The 25,574-nt window shown below is 40.2% G+C and overlaps 1 protein-coding gene across 4 annotated transcripts in view; it reads right to left on the reverse strand.

Moving 5' to 3' along the window:
- ipo11 (importin 11) overlaps positions 1–25,574 on the reverse strand; it is a 712,707-nt gene that overhangs the window by 246,050 nt on the left and 441,083 nt on the right. For all 4 annotated transcript variants that reach the window (XM_078549030.1, XM_078549021.1, XM_078549038.1 and 1 more), the window contains 2 exons: positions 8,496–8,591; positions 6,353–6,466 (listed from right to left, as the gene is read on the reverse strand). In XM_078549030.1, the coding sequence (XP_078405156.1) occupies positions 6,353–6,466; positions 8,496–8,591 (210 nt within the window). The remainder of the gene's footprint in view (positions 1–6,352; positions 6,467–8,495; positions 8,592–25,574) is intronic.

Consider the following 25,574-nt stretch of genomic DNA (forward strand, 5'->3'; position numbering starts at 1 on the left):
TATCAATTAAAAAAGCAGGTACATAAACTAATAGCAGCAGAAATTTTAAGATCAACTCAAGGTGATGCCAGTTCAATTAGAAAGGGAGGAGTGTGTGAGCAAGAATAAGGAGGAGATGCAAAGATACAGCAATTTGTGCTTCCTTGGGGGCTAAGTCATTGGCTACATAAGATTGGGGGCCTGTGTTTGCCTAATTCACCAGTATATGTCCTCTTGAAGTATGTTACCATCTTCCTCATTGTTTACTACATTTGAAAAAACAGTCACCACTACAAATGCTTTCTGTTGCTTAGTCAATTTTATATCCATGCTGCCACTGTCCCATTAATCCCATGGGCTTTAAAATTTTGCTAATGTCTATTATATGGTACTTTGTAAAAGACATTTTGAAAGTCCACATACATAACATCAACTTCACTGTCCTAATTAACCCTCTCCATAACTTCAAAGAACTCAATCAAAGTTTGTCAAAAATGAATTCTCCCTCCAATTCCCACTGGCTTAAATTTTGCTAGGACTCCTTGATTATATATTGTTTGCTACATTAGTTGTTTAATTGTCTACCACTACCATCCACAATTGGATATGGCAGGACTTCAGAGCTTTGATCTGATCCATTGGTTATGGGATCACTTAGCACATTGCATGCAGCTTCTTCTGTTTGGCATGCAAGTACTCCTGTGTTGTAGCTTCACCAGCTTGGTATTTAATTTTCTAGATACGCTTGGTGCTGCTCCTGACATGCCCTCCTGCAGTCCTCATTGAACCATGGTTAATCCATTGGTCTGAAGATAATTGTAGAGTGAGGGATATGTTGGGCCATGAGGTTACAGATCGTGGTTGTTTACAATTCTACTGCTGCTCATAGCGCCTCATAGATGCCCTGCTTTGAGCTGCCAGGTCTGTTCTGAATCTAATTTAACACAGCACACAACACAATATTGTTTTGTCACTGCTGTGCAGCCGTCACTCCTACCAATATATATTGTCACGGACAGATGCATCAGAGACAGGTAGATTTGTGCTGCTGAAAGCTGATGAACACTGATGTTTCCCACCCAGAGTACTTGCCACCCTCAGTGCTTCTTCCAACTAGTGTACAACATGGAGGAGTACTGATACATCAGCTGAGCAAGGTAGGTGGTAATCAGGAGGAGGTTTCCTTGCCCATGTTTGACCTGATGCCATGAGGCTTAATGGGGTCTGGAGTCAATATTGAGCATCCCAGGGCAGGTCCCTCCTGACTATATACAACAGTGCTGCCACCTTTGGTGGATCTGTTCTGCCAGTGGAATAGGACACACCCAGGGATGGTGATTCAACAGGCTGGAACACTGGTTGTAAGGTGTGACTGTAAGGTGAGTATGATTATGTCAAGGCTGTAGCTTGATTAGTCTCCCAATTTTGGCATAATCTCCCAGATGTTACTAAGGAAGGCTTTCAGGATCAACTGGGTAGTGTGCGTCTTTGTCGTTTCCAGTACCTAGGTCGATACCAGGTGGGTCTGTCCGATTTTAATCCTTTTTGGCTTTTTTGTAATTGTTTGATACAACTGATTGGCCTGCGAGGCCAGTTCAGAGACTGGCTAAGGGTGGCAGATTTCCTTCCTGGGATCATGGGAAGGAATAGAATTGGACTGTGTGGGTTTGGGAAACTATGAGGCTGGCACCTGTGGAGGAAAGATCTCCAGAAAAGATGAGATGAGATCTTAGAAACATCATCATACATTCACTAGCAACTCAACTGGCCTAGCCATATAAATGCTGTGGTTACAAAAGCAGGTCAGAGGCTGGAGAATTCTGGGGCAAGCATCACACCTCTTGACGCCCCAAAGCCTGTCCATCATTGACAAGGCACAAATCAGGAGTGTGATGGAATACTTTCCACTTGCATGGATAAGGGCAGCTCCAATAACATTCAAGAAGCTTGACACTACCCAGGACAAAGCAGCCTGCTTGATTGGCACCCCATCCACCACCTTAAACAGTCACCCCCTCCACACTGGTGCATAGTGGCAGCAGTGTGTACTATGTACAAGATGCACTACAGCAACTCACCAAGACGCCTTTGACAATACTTTCCACAGCCACAACTTCTACAATTTAGAAGAACAGGGCAGTAGGTGCATGGGAACACCATCAGCTGCAAGTTTCCCTCTAAGTCACCATCCTGACTTAGAAATTTATCACCGTTCCTGGGTCAAAACCCTGGAACTGCCTTCCTAAAAGCACTGTGGAAATCTGCCATCCTTACACGGTCTGGCCTACATGTGACTCCAGACCCACAACAACTAACTGCCCTTTGCCATGGCCTAGCAAGTCAAGGGCAATTAGGGATAGACAACAAACTATGCCAGCAATACCCACATCCCATGAAAGAATAAAGAAAAAATATCTGTAATCATGGGCAGATCCAAAATATGAAAGGTGGAATTTCAGTAGGAATCTATGTGGAATAAGTCAGAGCCGGAGACAGTTGCTGAAGGAAAGAGATGCGACTGTGAAAGTGAGTTTTGATAGTTACTTGGTCAAACACGTGTAAGGAAACAGAAAGCAATGAAGACAAACACAGTAAAAGAGACAACAGGAATCCTACTGGAGGGAAGAACAAGGTGGTAGGTCCTAGAGGAGAAGTGGCAGTGAATGATGCTAAAGTAAAATACTGCAGGGAATCTGCAATAAGAGCAGAAAGTGCTGGAAATATTCAGCTGGTCAAGCAGCATTTTTAGAGAGAGAGACTTAATGCTCATGTGTGATGTTCTTCAAAGTAGGGTGCTTGGTGTGCTTTTGGAATGTCATATGATTTAAGAGGGATCAATCCTGATTCTGACTGGTCCACAGAGTCACATGATTAGCATGAGTCCTCTTACAAGTATACTAACGTATTTAGTAATGATATAAAATCATAGCACCATTAGAAATGCTATAAACAGTTCGTAAATTTACCAAGTTGTGATTGGGCTAGATAGATGAGGAAGGTTACAGGTTCAATTTATGCTGCCTGCTGAGTTAGCTATCAACTAGGATATTAGTAAAAGTATAAAGTTTCCCTCAGTCTCCTGGATTAGGAAAGGGAAACACAGCCATACTCCCGATCATTATCCAGTGTTGCCTGCTGAACGTTTGTATGTGGGTGCCATGCCCTCCATACTCAAATAGATTGCTGACATCCATCAACATGCTTATGAAATAATGACCATTCAGATGAAGTACCAGAAGATACCTGATCCTAGTAAAAGGACCTCAGGAGGGAACCAACAGCTTTGGAAGAGGGAGAATATTGGTAAATAAGGAAAACATACATCAATAATTCACAAGCATTTTGCAGGTTTAAGATTTTAAAGAACCATTTTTAGGGATTAACATTGTTAGACTCAAAGCAAAGCAAGGTTTAAATCAAACGGAATGTTGCTTAAGAAAAGCAGAGGATTAAATGTGTCTCTCTTATAACTGAAGTTAGCACAGACAAGCAAAAGGAAGTGGTATTTTTTAGTCAAAATAATTCTATCAGTAGATAGGCAAACAGTAAAATTATCTTTGTGACGCTTCAGAAAGACAATGAGGAAAAAGTTGCAATTAAAGTCACACTACAATGCTATCTGGTTATAATATACCTTTCTATGGATTATAACTTAAATGTGGTATTGGAGGAGCAAAGGGAAAACATATCAAAAAACACTAGCTGCACTTCATGCTTCCAATTCTAATTCTGCCTTAAAACCCCTTGTCTTGGTTTATTCTCTTCTCACCTTGAATTATATCACATGGTGCACCTGGATCACTTAATTCCCTTTTATTTTGAAGTTACATTAAATGCAACTCTTTCACTGATATCTTTTAAAAATAGCAATGTTAAGAATTTGGTAATCCACAAGCCAAACATTCCCAAAATATGGCCTTAATAATGAATTCTGCTGTGAAGAAAAGAAAGACCTCAAAAAGAATAAAATCATCAAAGGTGTCCTAAAATGATTGCATATTCCTTCTATCTCTAGTACATTACTTGGATTTGGAGTTCGATTGAAGCTATAAATATTCATAATTGCAGCAGCTATCAGTCTGCATTGTATGTCGCTGGACTCAAGGCCCAGAGTAATGCTCTAGGGACCTGCGTTCAAATCCCACCAAGGCAATTGGTGGAATTTGAATTCAATAAAAATCTGGAATTAAAAGTCTAATGACGATCATGAAACCATTGTTGGTTGTTGTAAAAACTCACCTGGTTCACTAATATCCTTTAGGGAAGAAGATCTGGCTTCCTTATCTGATCTGGTCTGTGTGGCATCCTTATCTGGTCTGGGCTACATTTGACTCCAGACCCACAGCAATGTGGTTAGCTCTTAAATGCCCTTTGAACAAGGGCAATTAGGGACGGGCAATAAATGCTGGCTTAGCCAGCAATGTCCACATTCCATGAATGAATTTAAAACATTTTAGAATGTGCAGATAGCGGGGTATGTCAGGATACCAAGTTTTATGCTGCCTACCAAATATTGTTGCATCCAACATCAAGATCAGTGACAAAGAAACTCTGTGCATGGCGGTTTAAATACATGTGCAGAACTCCAAATCCAGACAGCTAACAATTAAGGTTAAGAGAACAAGGACAGAACTACCAACCTACTGGAAGTAAAATTGTTAAGAACTCATGTACTTAAAATGTGGCTTCATACCAGTCTAGAGTCATACTGCATAGCGTGTAGGCTAAACCAATGGTGAGACAGCCTCCTGCAGAAGGTTTTACACCTCCCCATTTTAGTGCTTGCAGAAGTCAGATCAGGCCCCAATGTGCTTTTGAAAAACCATGAAAATGTCAGTGTAATTGCATCTTAAATGAGTTTACTTTGGCAGGTGTGATGTCAGAAATGGAAAAAAATACAAATATCATCATGGAAGAGTCACAGAGCAGAGGTTACAGCAGTTCAAGGGCTACCTCAACACCTTTTTAGGGCATTGAAGGCGGGAAATAAACGCAGACTTGCCAGTGTCACACATTCAGAGAGAAAAAAATCTGCTCCTCTTCATGCATTTGATTGGTTTAGCCTGTACTTTGTTATTTTTTTCTAGATGGCAAGCTGTAACTAGTGGGGTACCACAGTTGGGCCCCAACTATTTACAATCTATATTAATGACTCGGATTCAGGATAGAAGGTACTATCGCTAAATTTGCAGATGACACCAAAATAGGTGGGAAAGTAAGTTGCAATGAAGAAATAGGAAATTTACAAATGGATATGGACAGGTTAGGTGAATGGGCCAAAATTTGGCAGATGGAGTTTAATGTGGATAAGTGTGAGGTTATCCATTGTGGTCGGAAGAATAAAAAGGCAACTTGTTATTTAAATGGAGAGAAACTTCAGAATGCTTCAGTGCAGAGGGATCTCGTGCATGAATTGCTGAAAGCTAGTATGCAGGTACAGCAGGTAATAAGGAAGGCAAATGGAATTTTGGCATTTATTGCCAAAGGAAGAGAGTATAAAAATAGGGAAGTGTTGTTGCAACTGTACAAGGCATTGGTGAGACCGCACCTGGAGTACTGTGCACAGTTTTGGTCCCCTTACTCGAGGAAGGATGTAGTTGCATTGGAGATGGTTCTGGGGAGGTTTACTAGATTGATTCCAGAGATGCGGGGCTTGTCTTATGAGGAGAGGTTGAGCAGTTTAGGCCTATACGCGCTAGAGTTTAGAAGGATGAGAGGAGATCTAATTCAGATATATAAGATCCTAAAGGGGATAGACAAAGTAGGCGTGGAGTGGATGTTTCCCCTTGTGGGGCATTCTAGAACGAGGCGCCACGGTTTTCGGCTAAGGGGTGTAGATTAAAATCAGAGATGAGGAGGAATTACTTTTCTCAAAGGGTTGTGAATCTGTGGAATTCACTACCTCAGAGTGCAGTGGATGCCGGAATGCTGAATAAATTTAAGGGGGAGGTAGACAGGTTTTTAATTAGTAATGGGTTGAAAGGTTATGGGGAGAGGGCGGGAAATTGGAGTTGAGGCTGAAATGAGATCAGCTATGATTGCATTGAATGGCGGGGCAGGCTCGAGGGGCTGAATTGACTACTCCTGCTCCTAGTTCTTATGTTGCAGTCAATTTAATTGCTTGCAATAATACCTAAGAATTCAGTTGTCCATCTTTGCTATACTACTTTTCGTTATCTTCTGGGTAACTATTAATTTTCAAATCCGATACAGATATTTGCTCTCATTGATGATGGGCAAGAACACCTCGATCAAGCTAAGCGCTACATTTGAGGAAGAAGTAAATTTTGTGACATGCTCTTGGGCCTCAGTAAGCAGGTATCAATATCGAAGGGGCTGACATGTTTCAAGTATTGCACTTGTTAGCACTCACCTCCTGGTTGAGTTCTAGTGCAATCTGGCTCAGAAGGGAAGAGAAGAATCCTGCATTTTGCAATAGTACCCGTCCTGCGATACCTAGGTATGTAGACATTACCACTGGATATTTCTGAAGTACAAGGAAACAATGCAATTAAAATATGTTTTTTTTTTAAAAGTAGCATTATATATTTTTTTACTTTGTAAAGTATGTCTCATTTATGTTCTCAAAAATGTGCTGCAAAATAAGTTTTGAAGGCTTCCTTTCCATGTTGTATTGGAGGAAAAAAAGCCAGGCACTTTCAAATTGTGCAAACCAAACAAACAGCTCAATTTTCTTGAAGTGGTGTGCTTTGCCTGTTCCCTGCTTGACTGCAGGCCATCTTGTATGGCTTTACTTAAAATGCTGACCTCTGTGAAATATACTCTGACCACATTGTAAGTGATTTCACAAGAAATTTCAGCATCTCTCATTTGGGTTCCCAAGTCAAGTGTCAATAGCAAGAGCTAACTTTGCTATTCACAATAGATATAAATGACTTGGGTGAGGAAAACCAAATGCAATATTTCCAAGTTTGCTGACACAAAACTGGGCAGGGTTGTGAGTTGTGAGGAGGATGCAAGGAGGCTTAAGGGCAATTTAGACAAGTTGTGTGTGTGGGCAAACACATGGCAGATGCAGTACGACGTGGATAAATGCGAAGTCATACACTTCAGTGTAAAAAACAGAAAGGCAGAGTATTATTTAAATGGTATTGGGAAATGTGGATGTACAACGAGACCTGGGTGTCCTTGTACACCAGTCAATCAAAGTAAACAGGCAGGTGCAGCAAGCAATTAGGAAGGCAAATGGTATGTTGGCCTTCACTGCAAGAGGATTTGAGTTCAGAAGTAGGGATGTCTTACTGCAGTTATGCAGGGCCTTGGTGAGACCACACCTGGAGTATTGCGTGCAGTTTTAGTCTCCCTACCTAAGAAAGGATATACTTGCCATAGAGGTAGTGCAGCGAAGGTTCACTAGGCTGATACCGGGCATGGCAGGACTGTCCTACGAGGAGAGATTGATTCGACTGGGCCTGTATTCACTTGAGTTTAGAAGAATGAGAGGGGATCTGATTGAAACATATAAAATTCTAACAGGGCTAGACAGACTGGATGCAAGGAGGATGCTTCCCCTGGTTGGGGAGTCTAGGGTCAGGGGCCACAGTGTCAGGATATGGGGCAGGCCATTTAGGACTGAGATGAGGAAAGATTTCTTCACTCAGAGGGTGGTCAACCTGTGGAATTCTCTACCACAGAAGGCTGTGGAGGCCGGGTCACTGAGTATATTCAAGAAAGAAACTGATAATTTTTTGGATATTAGGGCATCAAGGGGTATGGAGGGAAAGCGGGAATATGGCACCGAGATAGTGGATCAGTCATGATCATGTTGAATGGCGGAACAGGCTCGAAGGGCCAAATGGCCTACTCCTGCTCCCGGTTTCTATGTAACTAATCAAACAAAATACCCTAGTTAAGCAACTTCATTATAACCTGTAATATAGTACAATGCAAGAAACATGCAAATGTTATGAACTCAAAACAACTTGTTTTTTTTAAACAATGGCTCTTACCTACAGAGAACAAGTCAATTTACCAGAGTACGTGAAATCAGAATTTGGAAATGAATTTTAAGAGGGAGTCAAACAAACTAACAGTAACCATATCTTAAACAGTTGATACAAAACTCAAAACACTGTTTAAAAAAAAATTCCCAATGGTAAACTCTAGCAAGTACTAGATGTAAGTTATGGCCTCTTAATAGAGATATAAACACATTAGCAGTATTCATGTGATATGCAATGCAAAGCCCTCTAAAACAGTGATTCTTTAGTATAAAGATATATTGCCCTTTCCCAGTTTTTGAAGCCTCCACATCATGACGGTAATGACCAGCATCAGAAATTATTTCCCCGAGTGTTTCTATAATTACTGCAAGAATTTCATTAAGCAGCTCGGCAATAATAATTCTGGAGATTAATACAACCACATTCAAAGATTTCTCTTATAAACTGTGTGCACATTTGTTCTGCATTTACTTTGTCTAACATTATATTTCTACAAAATTGTTTAAGACTATGTGAATGCATCATACATGAATCAAACTTCTAAATTCCTACCTCTCCATCCACGATTCCTTTAAGGACCGATGGAAGAAGTGGCTGAAACATCTGAGGCCCTAGTATAGGGTTCACTTTTAGGACATTTTCTACAACCTGTAAAATAAAGGCTTTATTAACTACTCAAATAGTTACAAGAACTTTGAAACATTTGTTTCAGCTGTTGAGTAAAATTCTTCAAATTAAAGTCAGTTGTAATTTATTGAAAACACTTTGGTAAGGGTTTTGATTAGAATTTCATGAACATTACTATGTACATTAGATGTAAAGCAACATGCATAGAAACAAGCACCAGAATTTTCATCCTTGCTTAATAATCTCCTAATACACTGGCCAGTCTTTATTTGTAAATCTGGGTAGTATTTGCACAATAAATCAATGGCAATTGAAAATAGGTTGTACAAATGTTCATGTCTCAAGTTACATGTAACAATTCCAAAATGAACAAATGCAACAAAATAACTTCACACTCATCAGGTACTTTTTGTGTTTTCCTTTGGATGCATTTAGAATTAATTTTATGTATAGTTGCTTGATTTAAATCCATCCCAATCAGAGTATAAGCTCATTTTTTTCCACCCATAAGTTCTAAATGGAATTTGCAGCTTCAATTAAGTCCTCAGTGGATACATTCTGTCCACCAAAGTTATTCCTCATTTGCTTTGTTGGCTATATTTGCATAAGCAAAATTAATACTTGCAGTTTCCTATAAATTCAAAAACTCACCTATCATTACAAAAGAAAATCTAAGCCCATCTGTTAATCCGTTCCCTCCCTTCATATGTCTTGTGTTACAAATGCAAGATTTTATAAGGTGGTTATATTTTAAACTGACTCTTTTAATATCCTGGAATGATAAACATAGTGAACTCTGCTTGGAGAGAGGCCCATGTGTTTTGGTTGCCATGAGGGTCAGGTGCTGAGGTCGAAACCCATAGAAAACAGTTTTCACACCTTGACGTGCCTTGACAAAGGAGGGGGAGGTGGGGAGGGGAGGGTGTGGGTAAGCTGGTCTTGATGGACATAGACTCTCATCAGACAGACAAAAGAAGCCTGGAGAGAAAGTTTTTGCGTTAACCAAGTGCCATGTTGGTGAAAATAGATTCACCGTTTGAGGAGACAAGACCTGGAGCAATATAAAGACCAAAGAGTCACCATAGGGTGTCCTGCTGCTGAAAGTCTGTTTGGTGGTACTCGGGGGATAAGTGAAGGAACTTTTAAAAGGACAATAGGAGACATACCATGGTGTAGGAGGGAGAAGGGATCTCATTGGAAAGCCGGGAGGAGAATGGGAAGGTTACCTATCTGCTGAGAGTGTGGCGTAACGTATAAAAGTGGCGTGGGATTTTCGCTTGTGTTAGTGAGTTAATGGGGAAAAGTACCTTTTCTGTGGTTTAGTGTATTAGTTGCCTACTAAATAATGCGTAGTTGATATAAATTTTAGCTTGTATGTTACACTAAAAGTCTCAAAACAAGAAATCTTGTGTGATTATTTCGGGTTGCTGAGCAATTCATACTCAAAGTTATCGGTCTCTACAGGAATTGTAACACTTGATGTAGAGGGATTATTGTATACACATACTCCATAGGGTCAATTCTGTAAGATTAACTTCAATTAGATGAAGCATGTAAATCTTTTACTTTGTGGCTTACAGTATAACTGTTATGCAACTAAATAAACTGGAATATTACAACACGTTGATTCGGATAGCACTAGTGAAATCAATTATATGTTTGTAGTTGAAAACTACAATGTTATGACTTAATTTCATCAACTATATATATATAAAATGCCCAGCAGTCAAATGAAACACACAAATTATCTTACTATCTTTGTATTTTGCAGGCATTTTCTAAGAAATTTAAGGGGATAATATCAATGACATTTTACACCTGCAGAAATACATTCAATCAGCCTCAAATATATATTTATATTAATGCTAAACCCTCTTGAATCTATAAGGGAATTTTCTATCAAATATCCTTCATACTGTCATTTTACTATTGAAATATAATATGCCAATTTCAAGCTTATTTTTTCAAAATAATTTTCTTTGCATTTAGTTGTTTCACAGGAGACAGCTCAACCTAGTTGAGTTCACGTGGACCAAGTTGTGACTTTGATGGTTCAGACTGAACAGTGACACTTGTTAGAGGCCTTGACATCAATGACTTATGAAAAGGACATAACAGCACAAGAGATATGAGGTGGAGTCGGCCTTGTGGCCTGTCATGAAGCTATTAATGTATATAATATTTTGAAAAATATTTTTTTTAAATAGAGGTTTAGTCTGTGGGTGTGTCTTAATTGGATTAAAGCCAGCTAGTCTGGGTGCTTTGATGTGTACAAGTTTTTATATGTAAGAGAGATAGCATGCATTTGTATTTTTTGAATAGAGCATTCAAGAAGTGGGGTGAAAACTTGACGCCTATCTATCAAGCCATATGTTTACATTATCAATAAAATTGATAGTATGAAAGGGGTTTTATTGTTAGAAAGGTTTAGTTCAGAGGTTGTTGATTCAATGAGAATTAACATTCAATGGGCAATGGTAGGTATAACAAGACAAGTATTTTGGGTGTGCAGAGCAGAGGCAATGTAAGATCAAAGCCTGTAAGCCTACCACTGTGTCTAAAAGGAACCAAAGTGAAAAGAACCTCATTTTGAATTCGAAGGGTGAAAATGCTCTGCCTGGTATTTGGTTAAGTCTATGGGGTGCTGTTGCCTTAATGGAGATTAGTTTGGGAATTTGTTAAAAGTTATGAGAATAGTAATTTGTAGCCATATGTATATTTTTAACCTGTGTAAATTGATAAAATGTTTCATTTAATTTAATGAAAAACCTCAAGAACTGGTGGTCTGATTCCTGAATTTAGAGTCACATTTCAAACATAACATGTAAAATTATAGGTTATGACAGTTGTTTCAAGTTTCCCTCTGGGATTTTTAAATAACTCCGATTTACCAACTGCATAACTCATAAGAGGCCCCTCAGGCCTGCTCCATCATTCAATATGATCATGCCTGATATTCTGCCACAATTCCAATTTCCTGCCACTCCTCATATCCCTTTATTCCCCAAAATCTATCTTTCTGACTCGAATGATCCTTTTGAAATGTCTCTTGAAATGTTTCCCACTGTTTATTTACTGCCATAACTTTTAGGTTATTTACCTGATCAACCTTAGCCAATTCTCCCTTCATTCCTATATAATTGGTTTTGTTTAAGTTCAAGGTTCTTTTCTCGAGAATGCTGCTCTCAAACTTAATATGGAATTCAATTTTATTATGATCATGTTATTCCCAGAGAACCTTTTATAATTCTATTACACAACACTAGGCCTAAAATAGGTATGTCCCGAGTTCATTCCACAACGTATTGCTAGAGGAAATTGGCGTGAAACCATTCTACACTCACCTTCCAGATTCCCTTTGCCAATTTTTCTGACCAGCAAATATGAAAATTAAAGTCCCACAACGATTATTACACTGCCTTTATTATAAGTTCCAATTATTTCTTTCTTAATACTCCATTCAATGGTATAACTACTTCCACCAAGGTTTTCTGACCCTTGTTTTCCTAATCTCCCACCCATACTAATTTTACTTCTTGATCTTCCAAGCCAAGAACTTTCTTGCCACTGTCCTTACTATCAGGACTACTCTTCCTACTTTCTATTCTGCCTATCTTTTTAAAATGCTGCACACCCTGTATAATTTTGTTTCTAACCTTGGTCACCTTGCAACCATGTCTCTATAATGGCAATTAGGTCAAACCCATCTGTCTCCATTCGTGCTATTTCTATGTCTATCTTTCTATGAATGCTTCATGTATTCAGATGAAGAGTGTTCATTGTCCTTTGCCGCAGTTCTTTGCATGGATCTTATTCACTGATGCATTCCCTTCCTGTCCCTCTCTACTTTACTCAAATCGCTACATTGCTCTATTGCCTCCCGTTTCTCCTCAAATTTCTAAGTTTGCCTTCACCTGACTCCTTCCCCAGAACCCTTACATTTTTAGTTTCAAGCCCCATCCATATCCCTAGTTGCTTGATTTTTAAAAATTCAGTCATGGGATGTGGACATCATTGGCTAGGCCACAATTTATTGCCCATCCTTAATTGCCCTTGAGAAGGTGGTGGTGAGCTGCCTTCTTGAGCCGCTGCAGTCCATCTGGTGTAGGTACACCCACAGTGCTATTAGGGAGGGAGTTCCAGGGTTTTGACCCAGCAACAGTGAAGGAATGGCAATATATTTCCAACTCAGGGTGATAAGTGGCTTGGAGGGAAACTTGCAGATGGTAGTGTTCATATATATCTGCTGACCTTGTCCTTCGGGGATTTGGAAGGTGCTGTCAAAGGAGCCTTGGTGAGTTCCGGATTCTCCTGGATGCTGATCCCAATCCGGTTTAAGAGCAGCCCATCCCAATGAAAAAGCTCTTCCTTTCCCAGGTACTGGTGCCAGTGTCCAACTCTTCTTCCCTTTGAGCTACGCATTTAATTCTCTAATCTTTTGACCCTGTGCCAATTTGCACATGGCCCAGGTGGCAATCCTGATATTATTGAGGTCTGCTAATGAATTTACAACCCAGTTTCTCAAGCCCCCTCTGCAGAACATCATTCTTAGTTCTGCCTATGTCACTGGTTCCCACATGGACCATGACAACTGAATCCTCCTCATCCCACTCCAGGTTCCAAGATGAGGCACTTCGGGCATAAGTTATGCTATTTTGAATACGACTAATAGTGTGCCAATGGGGCTTGCCCAATGTCGCTTGCACAACAAGTGCTCATGACAAAAGGAGGGCAGACCTTAAACATTTTGCCCAGGCAAATTAAAGAGATGATATTAGAGGAAATCTGTCCACATTCTCATGCCTTCTTGATACCCGAGTTCCTGGATGAATTTGGTTACAGGTTAGATGCAACTCCAGGATATTTAGACATTGAATGCTGCTTATTCTGCAACAAGGGTTCTTCTGTCCACCAAACACGTATCATCTGAGTTCTGTAGGAGGGACTCTGTCAAACCAGATACCACCTTAGTCAGGAAAGAGAGTGACTCTTGGGAACCCAAGTTCTTCTCCACCATTTAAAGGCTTTAGTCAGGGCTGATAGGAACATAGGACTTAGGAGCAAGAGTAGGCCTTTAGTCAGGAGGGAGTTCCCTTGGGAGTTCTCAACATCGACTCAGGAAGTCTCATGGCATCAAGTCAAACATGGGCAAGGAATCCTCCTGATTACCCAACCACACCCACCTCCTCTATTGATGAATCAGTGCTCCTCCATATTGAACACCGCTTGGAGGAAGCACTGAGGGTGGCTAGGGCACAGAATGTACTTTGGGTGGGGATTTCAACATTCATCACCAAGAGTGGCTCAGTAGCGCCACGACTGTCCACTGACCGAGCTGGCCAAGTCCTATAGGACATAGCTAAGACTGTGCCAGGTGGAGAGGGAACAAAGAGAGAAAAATCTATTTGATCTCGTCCTCACCAATCTACCTGTTGCAGATGCATCTGTCCATGACAGTATTGGTAGGAGTGACCACCATTCAGTCCTTGTGGAGACTAAGTCCCATCTTCACATTGAGAATACCCTCCATCGTGCTGTGTGGCAAATGGAACGGATTTTGGACAGATCTAGCAACTCAAAATTGAGCATTCATAAGGCGCTGTGGGCCATCAGCAACAGCAGAATTGTATTCAACCACAATCCGTAACCTAATGGCCCGACATATCCCCCACTGTACCATTACCATCAAACCAAGGATCAACACTGGTTCAACGAAGAGTGCAGGAGGGGCATGCCAGAGGCAGCACCAGGCATAACTAAAAATGAGGTATCAATTTGGTGAAGCTATAACACAGGACTATTTGCATGCCAAACAGCAAAAGCAGCATGCAATAGACAGAGCTAAGTGATCCCACAACCAATGGATCAGATTTAAGCTCTGCAGTCCTGCCACATTCGGTCGTGAATGGTAGTGGACAATTAAACATCTAACTGGAGGAGGAGGCTCCACAAATATCCCCATCCTCAATGACGGGGGAGCCCAACCTATCAGTGCAAAGGACAAGACTGAAACATCTGCAACAATTTTCAGCCAGAAGTGCCAAGTAGATCATCTTTCATGGCCTCCATCCGAGGTCCCCAGCATTACAGATGCCAATCTTCAGCCAATTTGATTCAGTCCACGTGATATGGAGAAACTGTTGAAGCCACTGGATACTGCAAAGGCTATGGGCCCTGACAACATTTCTGCAATGGTACTCAAGGTTGTGCCCAGAGCACAACTGTTGCAGTACAGCTACAATACTGGCATCTGCCCAGCAATGTGGAAAACTGCCCAGGGATGTCCTGTCCACCAACAGCACAACAAATCTAACCTGGCCAATTACGGCCCTATCAGTCTACTCTCGATCACCAGCAAAGCGATGGAAGGGGTTGTCGACAGTGCTATCAGGCAGCACTTACTCAGCAATAACCTGCTGACTGATGCTCAGTTTGGGTTCCGTCAGACCCATTCAGCTTCTGACCTCACTAGAGCCTTGGTTCAAACTTGGACAAAAGAGCTTAAGTCAAGAGGTGAGGCGAGAGTGACTGCCCTTGACATCAAGATACTGGAGCAGTCCATGTCCATATGAAGCAAGACCTGGACAACATTCAGGCTTGGGTTGATAAGCGGCAAGTAGCATTCACGGCACACGAGTGCCAGGCAATGACCATCTCCAACAAGAGAGATTCCAACCATCTCCCCCTGGCATTCAATGGCATTACCGTCGCTGAATCCCCACTATCAACATCCTGGGGGTTACCATTGACCAGAAACTGAACTGGACCTGCTACATTAATACTATGGCTACAAGAGCAGGTCAGAGGCTGGGAATTCTGTGGAGAATAACTCACCTCCTGACTCCCCAAATCCTGTCCACCATCTACAGGCATAAGTCAGGAGTGTGATGGAATACTCCCCACTTGCCTGAATGAATGCAGCTCCAAAAACACTTAAGAAGCTTTCACCATCCAGGACAAAGCAGCCCACTTGATTGGGACCCCATCCACCATCTTCAACATCTATTCTCTGCAGTACCAACGCACAGTGGCAGCAGTGTGTACGGCCCACAAGACGCAATGCAGCAACTCACAAAGCCTTCTTCAACAGCACCTTCCAAGCCTGCGACCTCTACCACCTGAAAGGAGAGGGGCAACAGGTGCATGAGAACACCGCTACCTGCAAGTTCTCCTCCAAGCCACATACCATCCTGACTTGGAACTATATGACTATTCCTTCACTACCGCTTTGTCAAAATCCTGGAACTCCCTAACAGCTCTGTGGGTATGCCGACACCACATAGTCTGCAGTGGTTCAAGAAGGCAGCTCATCACCACCTTCTGAAGGGCAATTAGGAATGAGGAAATAAAAAATGCTGGCCTAGCCAGCAATGCCCATGTCCCGTGACCTTTCTTCATAAGCTAAATCTCACTCACTCATCTAGACATAAGCCCCTCCTCTCAGGAATGAGTTGAGTGAAGGAATAAAAAAAACTCGCCCTTCGAGCTTGATTCGCCATTCAATAAGATCATGGCTAATCTGGTCATGGTCTCACCTTCACTTTGCCGTCTACCCCCCATAACCCTCGGCTCCCTCACCTATCAAAAATCTGTCGAATTCTGCCTTGAATAAATTCAATGACCCAGCCTCCACATCTTTCTGGGGAAGAGAATTCCACATTGTAACCACACAAAGAGAGAAAAAATTTCTCCTCATCTTCATCTTAAACAGCAAACCTCTTATTCTTAAACTGTGCCCCCCAGTCCTAGTCTCTCCCACAAGTGGAAACATTCTCCTGCTATCTACCCTGCCAAGTCCCCTCAGGATCTTATATGTTTCAATAAAATCACCTCTCATTCTTCTAAACTCCAATGGGTATTGGCCCAACCTGTTCAACCTTTCTTCATAAGCTAAGTCTCACTCACTCATCTAGACATAAGCCCCTCCTCTCAGGAATGAGTTGAGTGAACCTTCTCTGAACTGATTCTAATGTAATTATATCTTATTTCAAATAGGAGACCAAAGCTGTACTCAGTATTCCAATTGTAGTCTCACAAGGGTCCTGTGAAGCTGCAGTAAAACTTCCCTACTTTGACATTCCATTCCCTTTGCAATAAATGCCAACATTCCATTTGCCTTCCTAATCACTTCCTGTACCTGCATGCTAACTTTTTGTGATTCAGGTACCAGGATACCCAGATCCTTCTGTACCACCAAGTTTGGCAATCCCTCTCTATTTAAATGCTGCTTTTCAATTCGTTATGCCAAAGTGGACAAGTTCACATTTGCCCACATTATACTCCATCTTTTGCCCACTCACTTAACCTGTCTACATCCCTTTGCAGTCTCTCTACCATCTCTTGACAAATTACTTTCCTACCTATCTTGGTGTCATTGGCAAATTTAGCTATCATACATTCGGCCCCTTCACCAAAGTCATGAGTTGTCACAACCTGATCGAGTGCAACTGTAACAACACTCAAGATACTCAATATCATCCAGGATAATGACTTGGCTTGATCAGCATAAAGGTCACTGAACTCATTATCCACCGCCTCCAATACGAGTGCAGAAGCAAATCGGCAACTCACCCAATACCACCTATCCCTGCAACCTCTGCTATCAAGGAGGGAAGCAGCAGCAATCTTGTGGGAACACCAACTCCAAGTCACTCACTCATCTAGACTTGGATATACATTTACAGTGCTCATTATCATTGGGTCCAATATTCTGGAATTGCCTATCCAGACACCATTGTGGCAGCATCATCCAAAGGACAGCAGTGGTTTAAGAACCACCACCAGAACCTACTTGGGCACCTGAGGATAGACAATAAATGCAGCCTTGCCAGTGTCAACTACATCGTGAGAACAAACAAATTAAGAAAAATATTGATGTATGACAGGGAGGCATCAAGGTCGCTGCATCAAAATATTGGGTAACTGTGTTTTGCACACTAATAATGGAAATTTTCAATCTTTCTGTGATTACAATAGAATTTAACTGCTTTCCTCTAGATCCTTATGAAAAGAAATCCGGCACTGATGATACTTTTTCACCTGAACAGTTGCATTGCACTTAGAATGTGCAGCTAATAACTGACCACAGTTACCTTCATTCCTCAACATTTTACTCTCCAATTTTCCCAGTGTTGCTTGCTTTCCTAAAAGCATCCCTTAGTAAGTAAAAGCACAGGTGCACACAGATATCTTATTCATGTAGCCATTACTCATAGGACAACCTTGACAACAAGCTTCGACAGCATAATCAACCACGGGAGGCTTTACAGTCAAGCCTGATCTTATCCTCACAATATGAATACATATGCACTCCCACCAGGCAGTACTGAATAGTGAATATGCTAAAGTAGAAATATGTTAAAGGCACTATAGTTATTCTTGTTGATCAGGAACAGAAGCCTTGTTTGATATCCCTGACAAACCCTACGTTGTTCCAAGCTCAAATTGTTTCACCGATTTGCATGTCTAATCTCCTCACTAGATAAACTAAACAAACCATGAGGAGAGACTTCACTTCTGTTCATTCTGCTGCCTTGGAAATCAGGCTCTGCTGAAGCAGCATAATAGGGCAACTCTCTTCATTTCATGTATCACACAAAGCCAAACTGCTTTAATGTTGTTGGCCTCAGTTAGGAACCAGTTTAAACCCTTTGAACCTTTGCAGCAAATTCACACTCAGTGCATGTCCTGGCACTCCTTGGCTGATGATTTTGTAACAAGGAATACCTCTTAACATCTATCCCAGTTCTATGTCTATAACTTATGCTATCCCTTGGTCTTCCCGAACTTATTTAAGTCATATAACCTATCCATATATACAAAATCTATTCATTTTGTTATTAGGAAGACCTCAATTCTGGAAATTATGTTAAATCAAAAGCAGCACAAACAGATTCTATGAACGTCATTCACTGGTGCAGAATCATTCTTTTGGATGTCAATTTCAACTGAACTTGATACGATGTTTCCAAGGAGATGCAACCCTTGGTTAAACAACAAGGTAACAAATAAAGTAAAAGCAAAATACTGAGGATGCTGGAAATCTGAAACAAAAAACAAAAATAGCTGGAAATACTCAGCAGGTCTGACAGCATCTGCAGAGAGGAATACAGTTAACGTTTTGAGTCCGTATGACTCTTCATCAGAACTAAGGGATTATAGAAATTAGGTGAAATATAAGGTGGTTGAGGGGGATGAGACAGGTAGAGCTGGAGAGAGGGCCAGTGATAGGTGGAGGCAAAGATGAGATTGCCAAAGACGTCTCAGACAAAAGGACAAAGGGGTGTTGACGGTGGTGATATTAGCTAAGGAATGTGCTAATGGTGACAAAAAGGGTAAAATAAAGTACTTTGATCAGTAGTAGATCATTGGTGGCTTTGTAAATCAAAAATTGATGAAGCAAAAACGACATCAAACTGTGCAGAAAGTTTGTTTCCTCGCAGAATAGACAGCTACCATTGTGCTGTCTATTCTGTGTGAACAAACTGCTAATATCAGAAAGAAGGGCTGAGGTTCGAAGATCGCCCTAATCAAGATGGCTCCTGCGTACCCATTAAACACATACATGTTTAAAAAATGACTGCCATTTGTGAGCAATAACCAGCACCCATTAAATGTCATCCACTTTTAAAAAAAATAATCTTGTGCCTCAATACTACCAATGTGAATCAACCATCCAACAAGGGGAGGCCAGCGCTCTATAAAGGCAAATGGTACAGAAAGGTTGCAAGTAATAGTGCAAGAAATAAAACACCCAGTATATCGGTTAGTAAGTGAGAAAAGCTGTTGACTCAATTTGAATAAGAAAGGCAGCCACACAAGGCTTTCATGAAAAGCAATGCACCTGTGAATATCAGGTATGATGTGGATTTTATCTGAGCTCCTCTGGATCTTAAAGGTTTTGGAGAATTAAAGCAGAACCTGAATGTCCAATTATTCATGGTTATTTTTGATCTTCAGCACTTCAGTCTCATAAAACTCTCCTGACATTTAATGGTTAAACTCGCAGATGTAGTGTTGAATGGTTTCCTGTGTCAGATAGTATAGCATTCGTTTGTATTTAAGAACAAAGGAGAAAGATAGACTTGACTAAAAGGAGTTCATTCAGACTTAAGTGACAGGCATCTGCAAGGAGCACCCACAAATGAGACATTAAATGTTTCCAAATTAATCAATAAGTCAAAAAAGATACTTTAAATGATATATCCGACATGCAATTTTAAAACTAAGCAGGGGAAAGCACATACACATATACTACAGTCAATGAAATCCAAAATTAAAAATGCAATGTTGCCAGGGCATCAATATCAGTATTATTAAAAAATGAATTAAACAAGACAACAGAGTAAAATAATTATCAGACTGGAATAAGGAAGGTTGGTAGGTTGAGTTTGTCTCAAAGCAATCAACCGTTTCATAAATTCAACTAGCTACAGAAGGAAATGCATGTGCAACTGGTAAAAGATGATTGAAGAACGTAGGAAACAAATATATGATGAGTAACAAATACTGTTGATGCTGGAAATCTGAAATATCAAAATGCTGGAAGAGCTCAGCTGGTCTGGCAGCATCTGTGGAGAGAGAAACAGCATTAAGGTTTCAGGTCAAGAACTTCAGTTCTGAAGAAAGGTCCTTGACCTGAAACGTTAACACTTGTTTCTCTCTCCACCGATGCTGCCAGACCTGCTAAAAGTGTTGAATAACTATTTACATCTTAATGAAATACACTGAAGTTTTGTCAAGGGTCATTTCCTAAAGCAGCATTTTATTCTAAGATCACTTTCATTAAATGATTTAATGTACTGTCCCACAATGTGATGGGGTGCAAGCCTGAACCTGTGATTCCTCACATATTGAACTCCTGATCACAAATTCAAGCAGATGGTCACAGCCAGATTGCTATAAGAAGTTGGTATATGAAGCTTTTATCTATTTTATCATTACAAACCTCAGCTTTAATTTTATAATAGAAAAGCTATTGGATAAAATGAGCGCAGCTTTTTCAAATTTCAGGCAGAGACGTTTAACAGAAAGGAATGCTAACAAAGTGAGATTACAAAGATAGGGAGGGACGAGACAATGGAGGCACTTGAAAACAAGGGTGAGAATATTAAAATCAAAGTGTTGCATAACCGAGAGTCACTGTATGTCAGTGAGCACAGTTGGATATGGCTTGTGAGCCAACACATGGACGGCAGAGTTTTGGATGACCACTATCATGTTGTTGTTTGTGGGAGCTTATTGTGCACAAATCAGCTGCTGCACTTCCTACACTGTTTTAACAACTTATTAATAGAAGATTCCATCATTAACAATCCAGTTCACTCTATTAAATTTCCTGTTTCTAAGATACTTTTAAAGGTATTATGCTTTACAGACAAATATCATAATTGCTAATATATGTGTGAGGATAGGCAAAGGTTCAAAATTTTCAGATACACTGACGATTGTTCTAAATTATGCAGAATATCTGATAAATAGGAAGTGCCAAAATGTTAAAAATGAGTAAATTAGAGTTTTGTGAATAAAAAGGAAGAAATTGCCACAATTGAATATAAATTGAAACTGTTAAAGTGCTTGGGTTTGGTATGAAAAAAGTAAGTTTGAACTCAGTTCGCTCATTGATTAATTGGTTCTAATCAGTGATTTCCATGTCACCTACAGCTGATTTTGAAAAGAGATGATAATCAAGAAAATTCTTTCCAGGGAAAAAAAGGTTGCACTGTGTTTGTTAAAGTTCACACATAGGTAAATTAAAACTGAAGATATCTAAAAAGCAATTAAAGGTTTTATTTCCCAAATGTAACACTGATAATTTCCATATTTCACATCAGCGAAGCATTTGCATGGCACAATTCCTTTCAAGTGTGAATCTGGATTTGAATCTATGCCAAACTGATGGACTGAACGTATTTGCTTTCTGCCAGCTTTAACCGTACTGATTAAGATCAGTTTGGCCAGTCCCAACCATACTAGGCACAGGTGTACTGTACAAAACCACCCACAATATGGTGCAAATAGTCACCAAGCTGGCAGTCTTGGTCAGATACACAATCAGGATGGCTGCTGTGGAAGATGAAAATCTCACAATGGTGTCGCCGGATACCCTGCTTAACATATACTATTGAGCACCTTTACTTGGCATTATTACCATCCTCCCCTCTGCTTTACCTGAATAGTATGAAGGATTTGGATGTGCAGTGCCCAATTTGTGATTGGTCGGGGGGGGAGGGTGGGAGAAAGGGTGCTTAATTGCAATCACATGAACATAATATCAAAAAAAATTACATGTTTAATATAGCATCTGAAAAGTAGTCAACAGTTATAACCACAAAAATCTCCAATTACTTGAGTCACTTTGCCATGAAATATGAAAATCAGAAATTCATTGGAAAAACCTTAAGTAGACCTTCCATTTCTATAGGTGACACTGCCAAACCAAAGGCACCAGTATATCTTTGGCGATGTAATAAAGCTAAATCAATAGTAGAGGCATTAAGAGGTTATGATGCTTGTGTATATTTTATGCTCTACAAAAAGAAACAACACCTAGAAAATTCAGCTGTACTTGAATGCTAGTTTGATACATTTTAATGTGACATCTATATGGACATTTCCCCATTCGCTTTGATGGGTTATCTCTATCTCATAACTGCTATAGGGACAATTTTAGCAGAGTTACTATGCTGCAAAGGCATTCGACAATCACATTGCAGCTGTGATTAAGTATCGGAACTTTCCAGGAAGACACCACTAAGTTAGAGATTATGCAGTAAAACAGCAGACTTACTGATCATAAGTAAAATATTTTCTGCATGTCCTGAGCTATTTCCTGTCAGATCAAGCACTTCTCTTCTCGTGCTATTTGTTGAATTTGTTCCCCTTGCTAGTACAAAACCTCTGCATCATTGCTCATTTACAGACTAACCACCTGACCTGATCTATAGCCAATTTGTCTACAGGTCTCCATCTTGAAGGTCAGCAAGAGAATTCAGTTTCCAGTTTAACTCTAACTAGTTTAAAACAAAATAAATTTACCTTATTTGATAGAATGAAATTCCTGCTTTCATCAGAAACTCCTCCCATTATTGTAACATTATGTTAATCTAAGCATACCAAGTACATGCTTCATTATTTACTGTATGAACATTGTCAGTAAATTGCTGTATTCCACTACACAATAAATGAACTTCCACTTAGTATCAATGTGCTTCAGTATAAATATATACGTCATTGTGTATTGGAAGATGTTATTCATCAGCTGGGCATTTGACAACTCCAAAATCCCATTGCCAAGTGCAGGCACAGCAAAAACAAGTTGCTGAGAAATGCACAAGGGCAAAATCAGGCATGCCAACTCCCGCAAACTGATCATGAGTGTCTCAATTTCTGGGTAAAATTGTGTCTCTATCACAATCTTGCGAGAAAGATCTGAAAGCTTGTGATTTTGTTGCATGCCAATGCTGAAAGTTCAGGTGAGGTTGGTGGCAATGATGAGAAACTGGGGGGCAGCTGCTTTAGAGAGCCTGCAATTGTGGGTAAGATAGAGACTGAGGGCGAGAAAGAGCGTGCAGGCCAACGGCCACTGGTAGCAGTGAGAGTGACCTCACCAGTGGCAGCTCTTCAAGTCAACTGTGAGGGTGGTTGCAGGCTCTAGGCCAGTGCCCATCCCTCTCATGATACTGTATCTTCTCCTCTTCTGATGGAAATGCCTCATTCTACGATCTAGCTCCATGGGTCCTTATTAAGCCTTCAGGTAAAGTGTCCAAGTGTCAACTCTACGTGTGTCAGCTACATACTAAGTGTGACCGGCTACTTAACATTAAAGTCCATCATACCTTAGCTGGATTTTTGTATTAAACAGTACTTTTGAGTTCTCAGTTTCCAGGTGTTGTTACTGGATAGTAAGGGGATCCTGGGTGATTTTTTTTTGCCTTTCTCTCTCCAACCCAGGGATCCTGAGGCCAACTTTCTTGCTCTAATGAAAGCAAAACACTGCGGATGCTGGAACTCTGAAATAAAAACAGAAAATGCTGGAAAAGCTCAGCAGGTCTGGCAGCATCTGTGGAGAGAGAAACAAAGTTAATGTTTCAAGTCCGTATGACTCCACAGATTCGAAATGTTAACTCTGTTCCTCTCTCCATAGATGCTGCCAGACCTGCTGAGTTTTTCCAGCTTTTTCTGTTTTTATTTCTTGCTCTTATTGCTGGCTAACCAAGATGACAAAGACCTGAGCTTGCGAATGTCCTTATCTATATGTCTCAGTATTTCACTACATGGGACATTTACAGAATAACAATTTGAATTTATATAGGGCTTTAATGTCAGGAAAATATCCTATGATAGGGGATGGGCAAAGAAAGGTAAAAGGAATGAAGGTGTAGATCACAGGCTATTGAGAGAGTATGCAGAGATGATCAAAATTTTTGTTGAAAAGATGAGGTTTAGGAAGGTTTTTAAAGATGAAGAAGTGGAAGGATTTATGGAGAGAACCACAGAAAGTGGTACATACACATTGCCAATGAGTCATCCATCTTGTTTGAATAAATGTAGAGGCCCAGATACACTGAAATCGGGGATTTGGCAGGGGTGTGGTGTTGGCTGCAGGCCACTGTCCAATTACTAAGCTGTAGAGGGCAGCAAGGCCCTGAACTCTGTTCCTTTGTATGTGCTCAGTTTGCTGGGTCTAGTCACACAGTGCAAGTAGCCCCATTTAGCCTAACTGTACAATGAACTATGGAGAGGAAAGGTCAGGCACATTGCTGCTCTCAAATTGCTGTCCTGCGATCTCTACTGCATAAGGTTTGAGTTTGTGTGTGTTTTGCAAGTTGGAATAAATCCAGAATTAGTAATCAGATGATGTCAACTTGCCTTTTCAAAGCCTGTAAGAAACTATGATCTGCAATAAGTTTTGATATCTAAGAAAACAATGAGATGAGTTGGAAATGGTGCAATGAGTGTTAATTTAAGCATGAGAAAGATGCACGGAAGAAATTGGTAAGTAGGTTAGTGCTTTTACAGATAATAAGGAATAAGGCAGCCCAGTCATAGCAACAATTACAATAGAAATCTTGACAAGTGAGAGATAAGCACAGCTAGAAAGTTTGAGGTGAACAAAGCGTTGGTTACCAAACATTTTCTTTTTTATGCTCAAGTCTAGGAGTGTGAAAGGTATGCTAAAAGAGCTTGCCTAGATATGGAACCAACATTTACGTCTTAGAGACACTAGGGCTGTATAGAGAGTTAAAAAAAAAGGAGTTCTGATAAAAGGTGACAGAATTGAAATGTTAACTCTAGCTCAGATGGTGAAAACTGCTGCTTGGACTTGAAAAAAGAAAAAGATTCTCCCTGAACAAGTGACAGAAATACAATTATAATTTAATCAAAGGATGTGGACAAGACCAAGATATAGTGATTCAACTATAATGTGACGGTGCACAATCTGAAGAAGTTCTTGAATATAAAATGGAACTATCAGCAAAAGATGACAAGTGCATTCAGAACATTAGTTCAACTGATCATCAGCACTCAAAATTAATTTTCTAGCATAAACTGAGGATACTCCGTTCCAGGATAAAAATCTTAGCCATTGTCAGCTCAAAACTAATAACTACCATGACTAATTTCAGTCTTGGTAAAGCACCTAGCAAATTTTTACTATGTTAAAGGTGCTAAGTAACTGTGATTTGTTTTTGTACTGTAGTTATTGATGACAATGAGAGAAGTAAAGTAATATTAGTATACAGAAGACAAGTTTACCATAGTATAGAAGAGACCTGTATGTCCATTGCAAATGTGAAACATGGACACCGCAACGTCTAAGTTTTTAAATTGCAGCTCAAACTCAATTTCATTAAGCTTATTTGTGATGCAAAAAAAGTGCACCGCATGAAACAGATTTTAAATGGAGAAAAATTAAACTTAAATTGATAATATATGCATAGGAATAAAAATGGTAATTTCTTTTTAAAGTGATTATGCTAGTGGAGAATGTAAAGTTTAATT

This window comes from Cetorhinus maximus, chromosome 1 (genome assembly GCF_964194155.1).
Source record: "Cetorhinus maximus chromosome 1, sCetMax3.hap1.1, whole genome shotgun sequence".
NCBI lineage: Eukaryota > Metazoa > Chordata > Chondrichthyes > Lamniformes > Cetorhinidae > Cetorhinus > Cetorhinus maximus.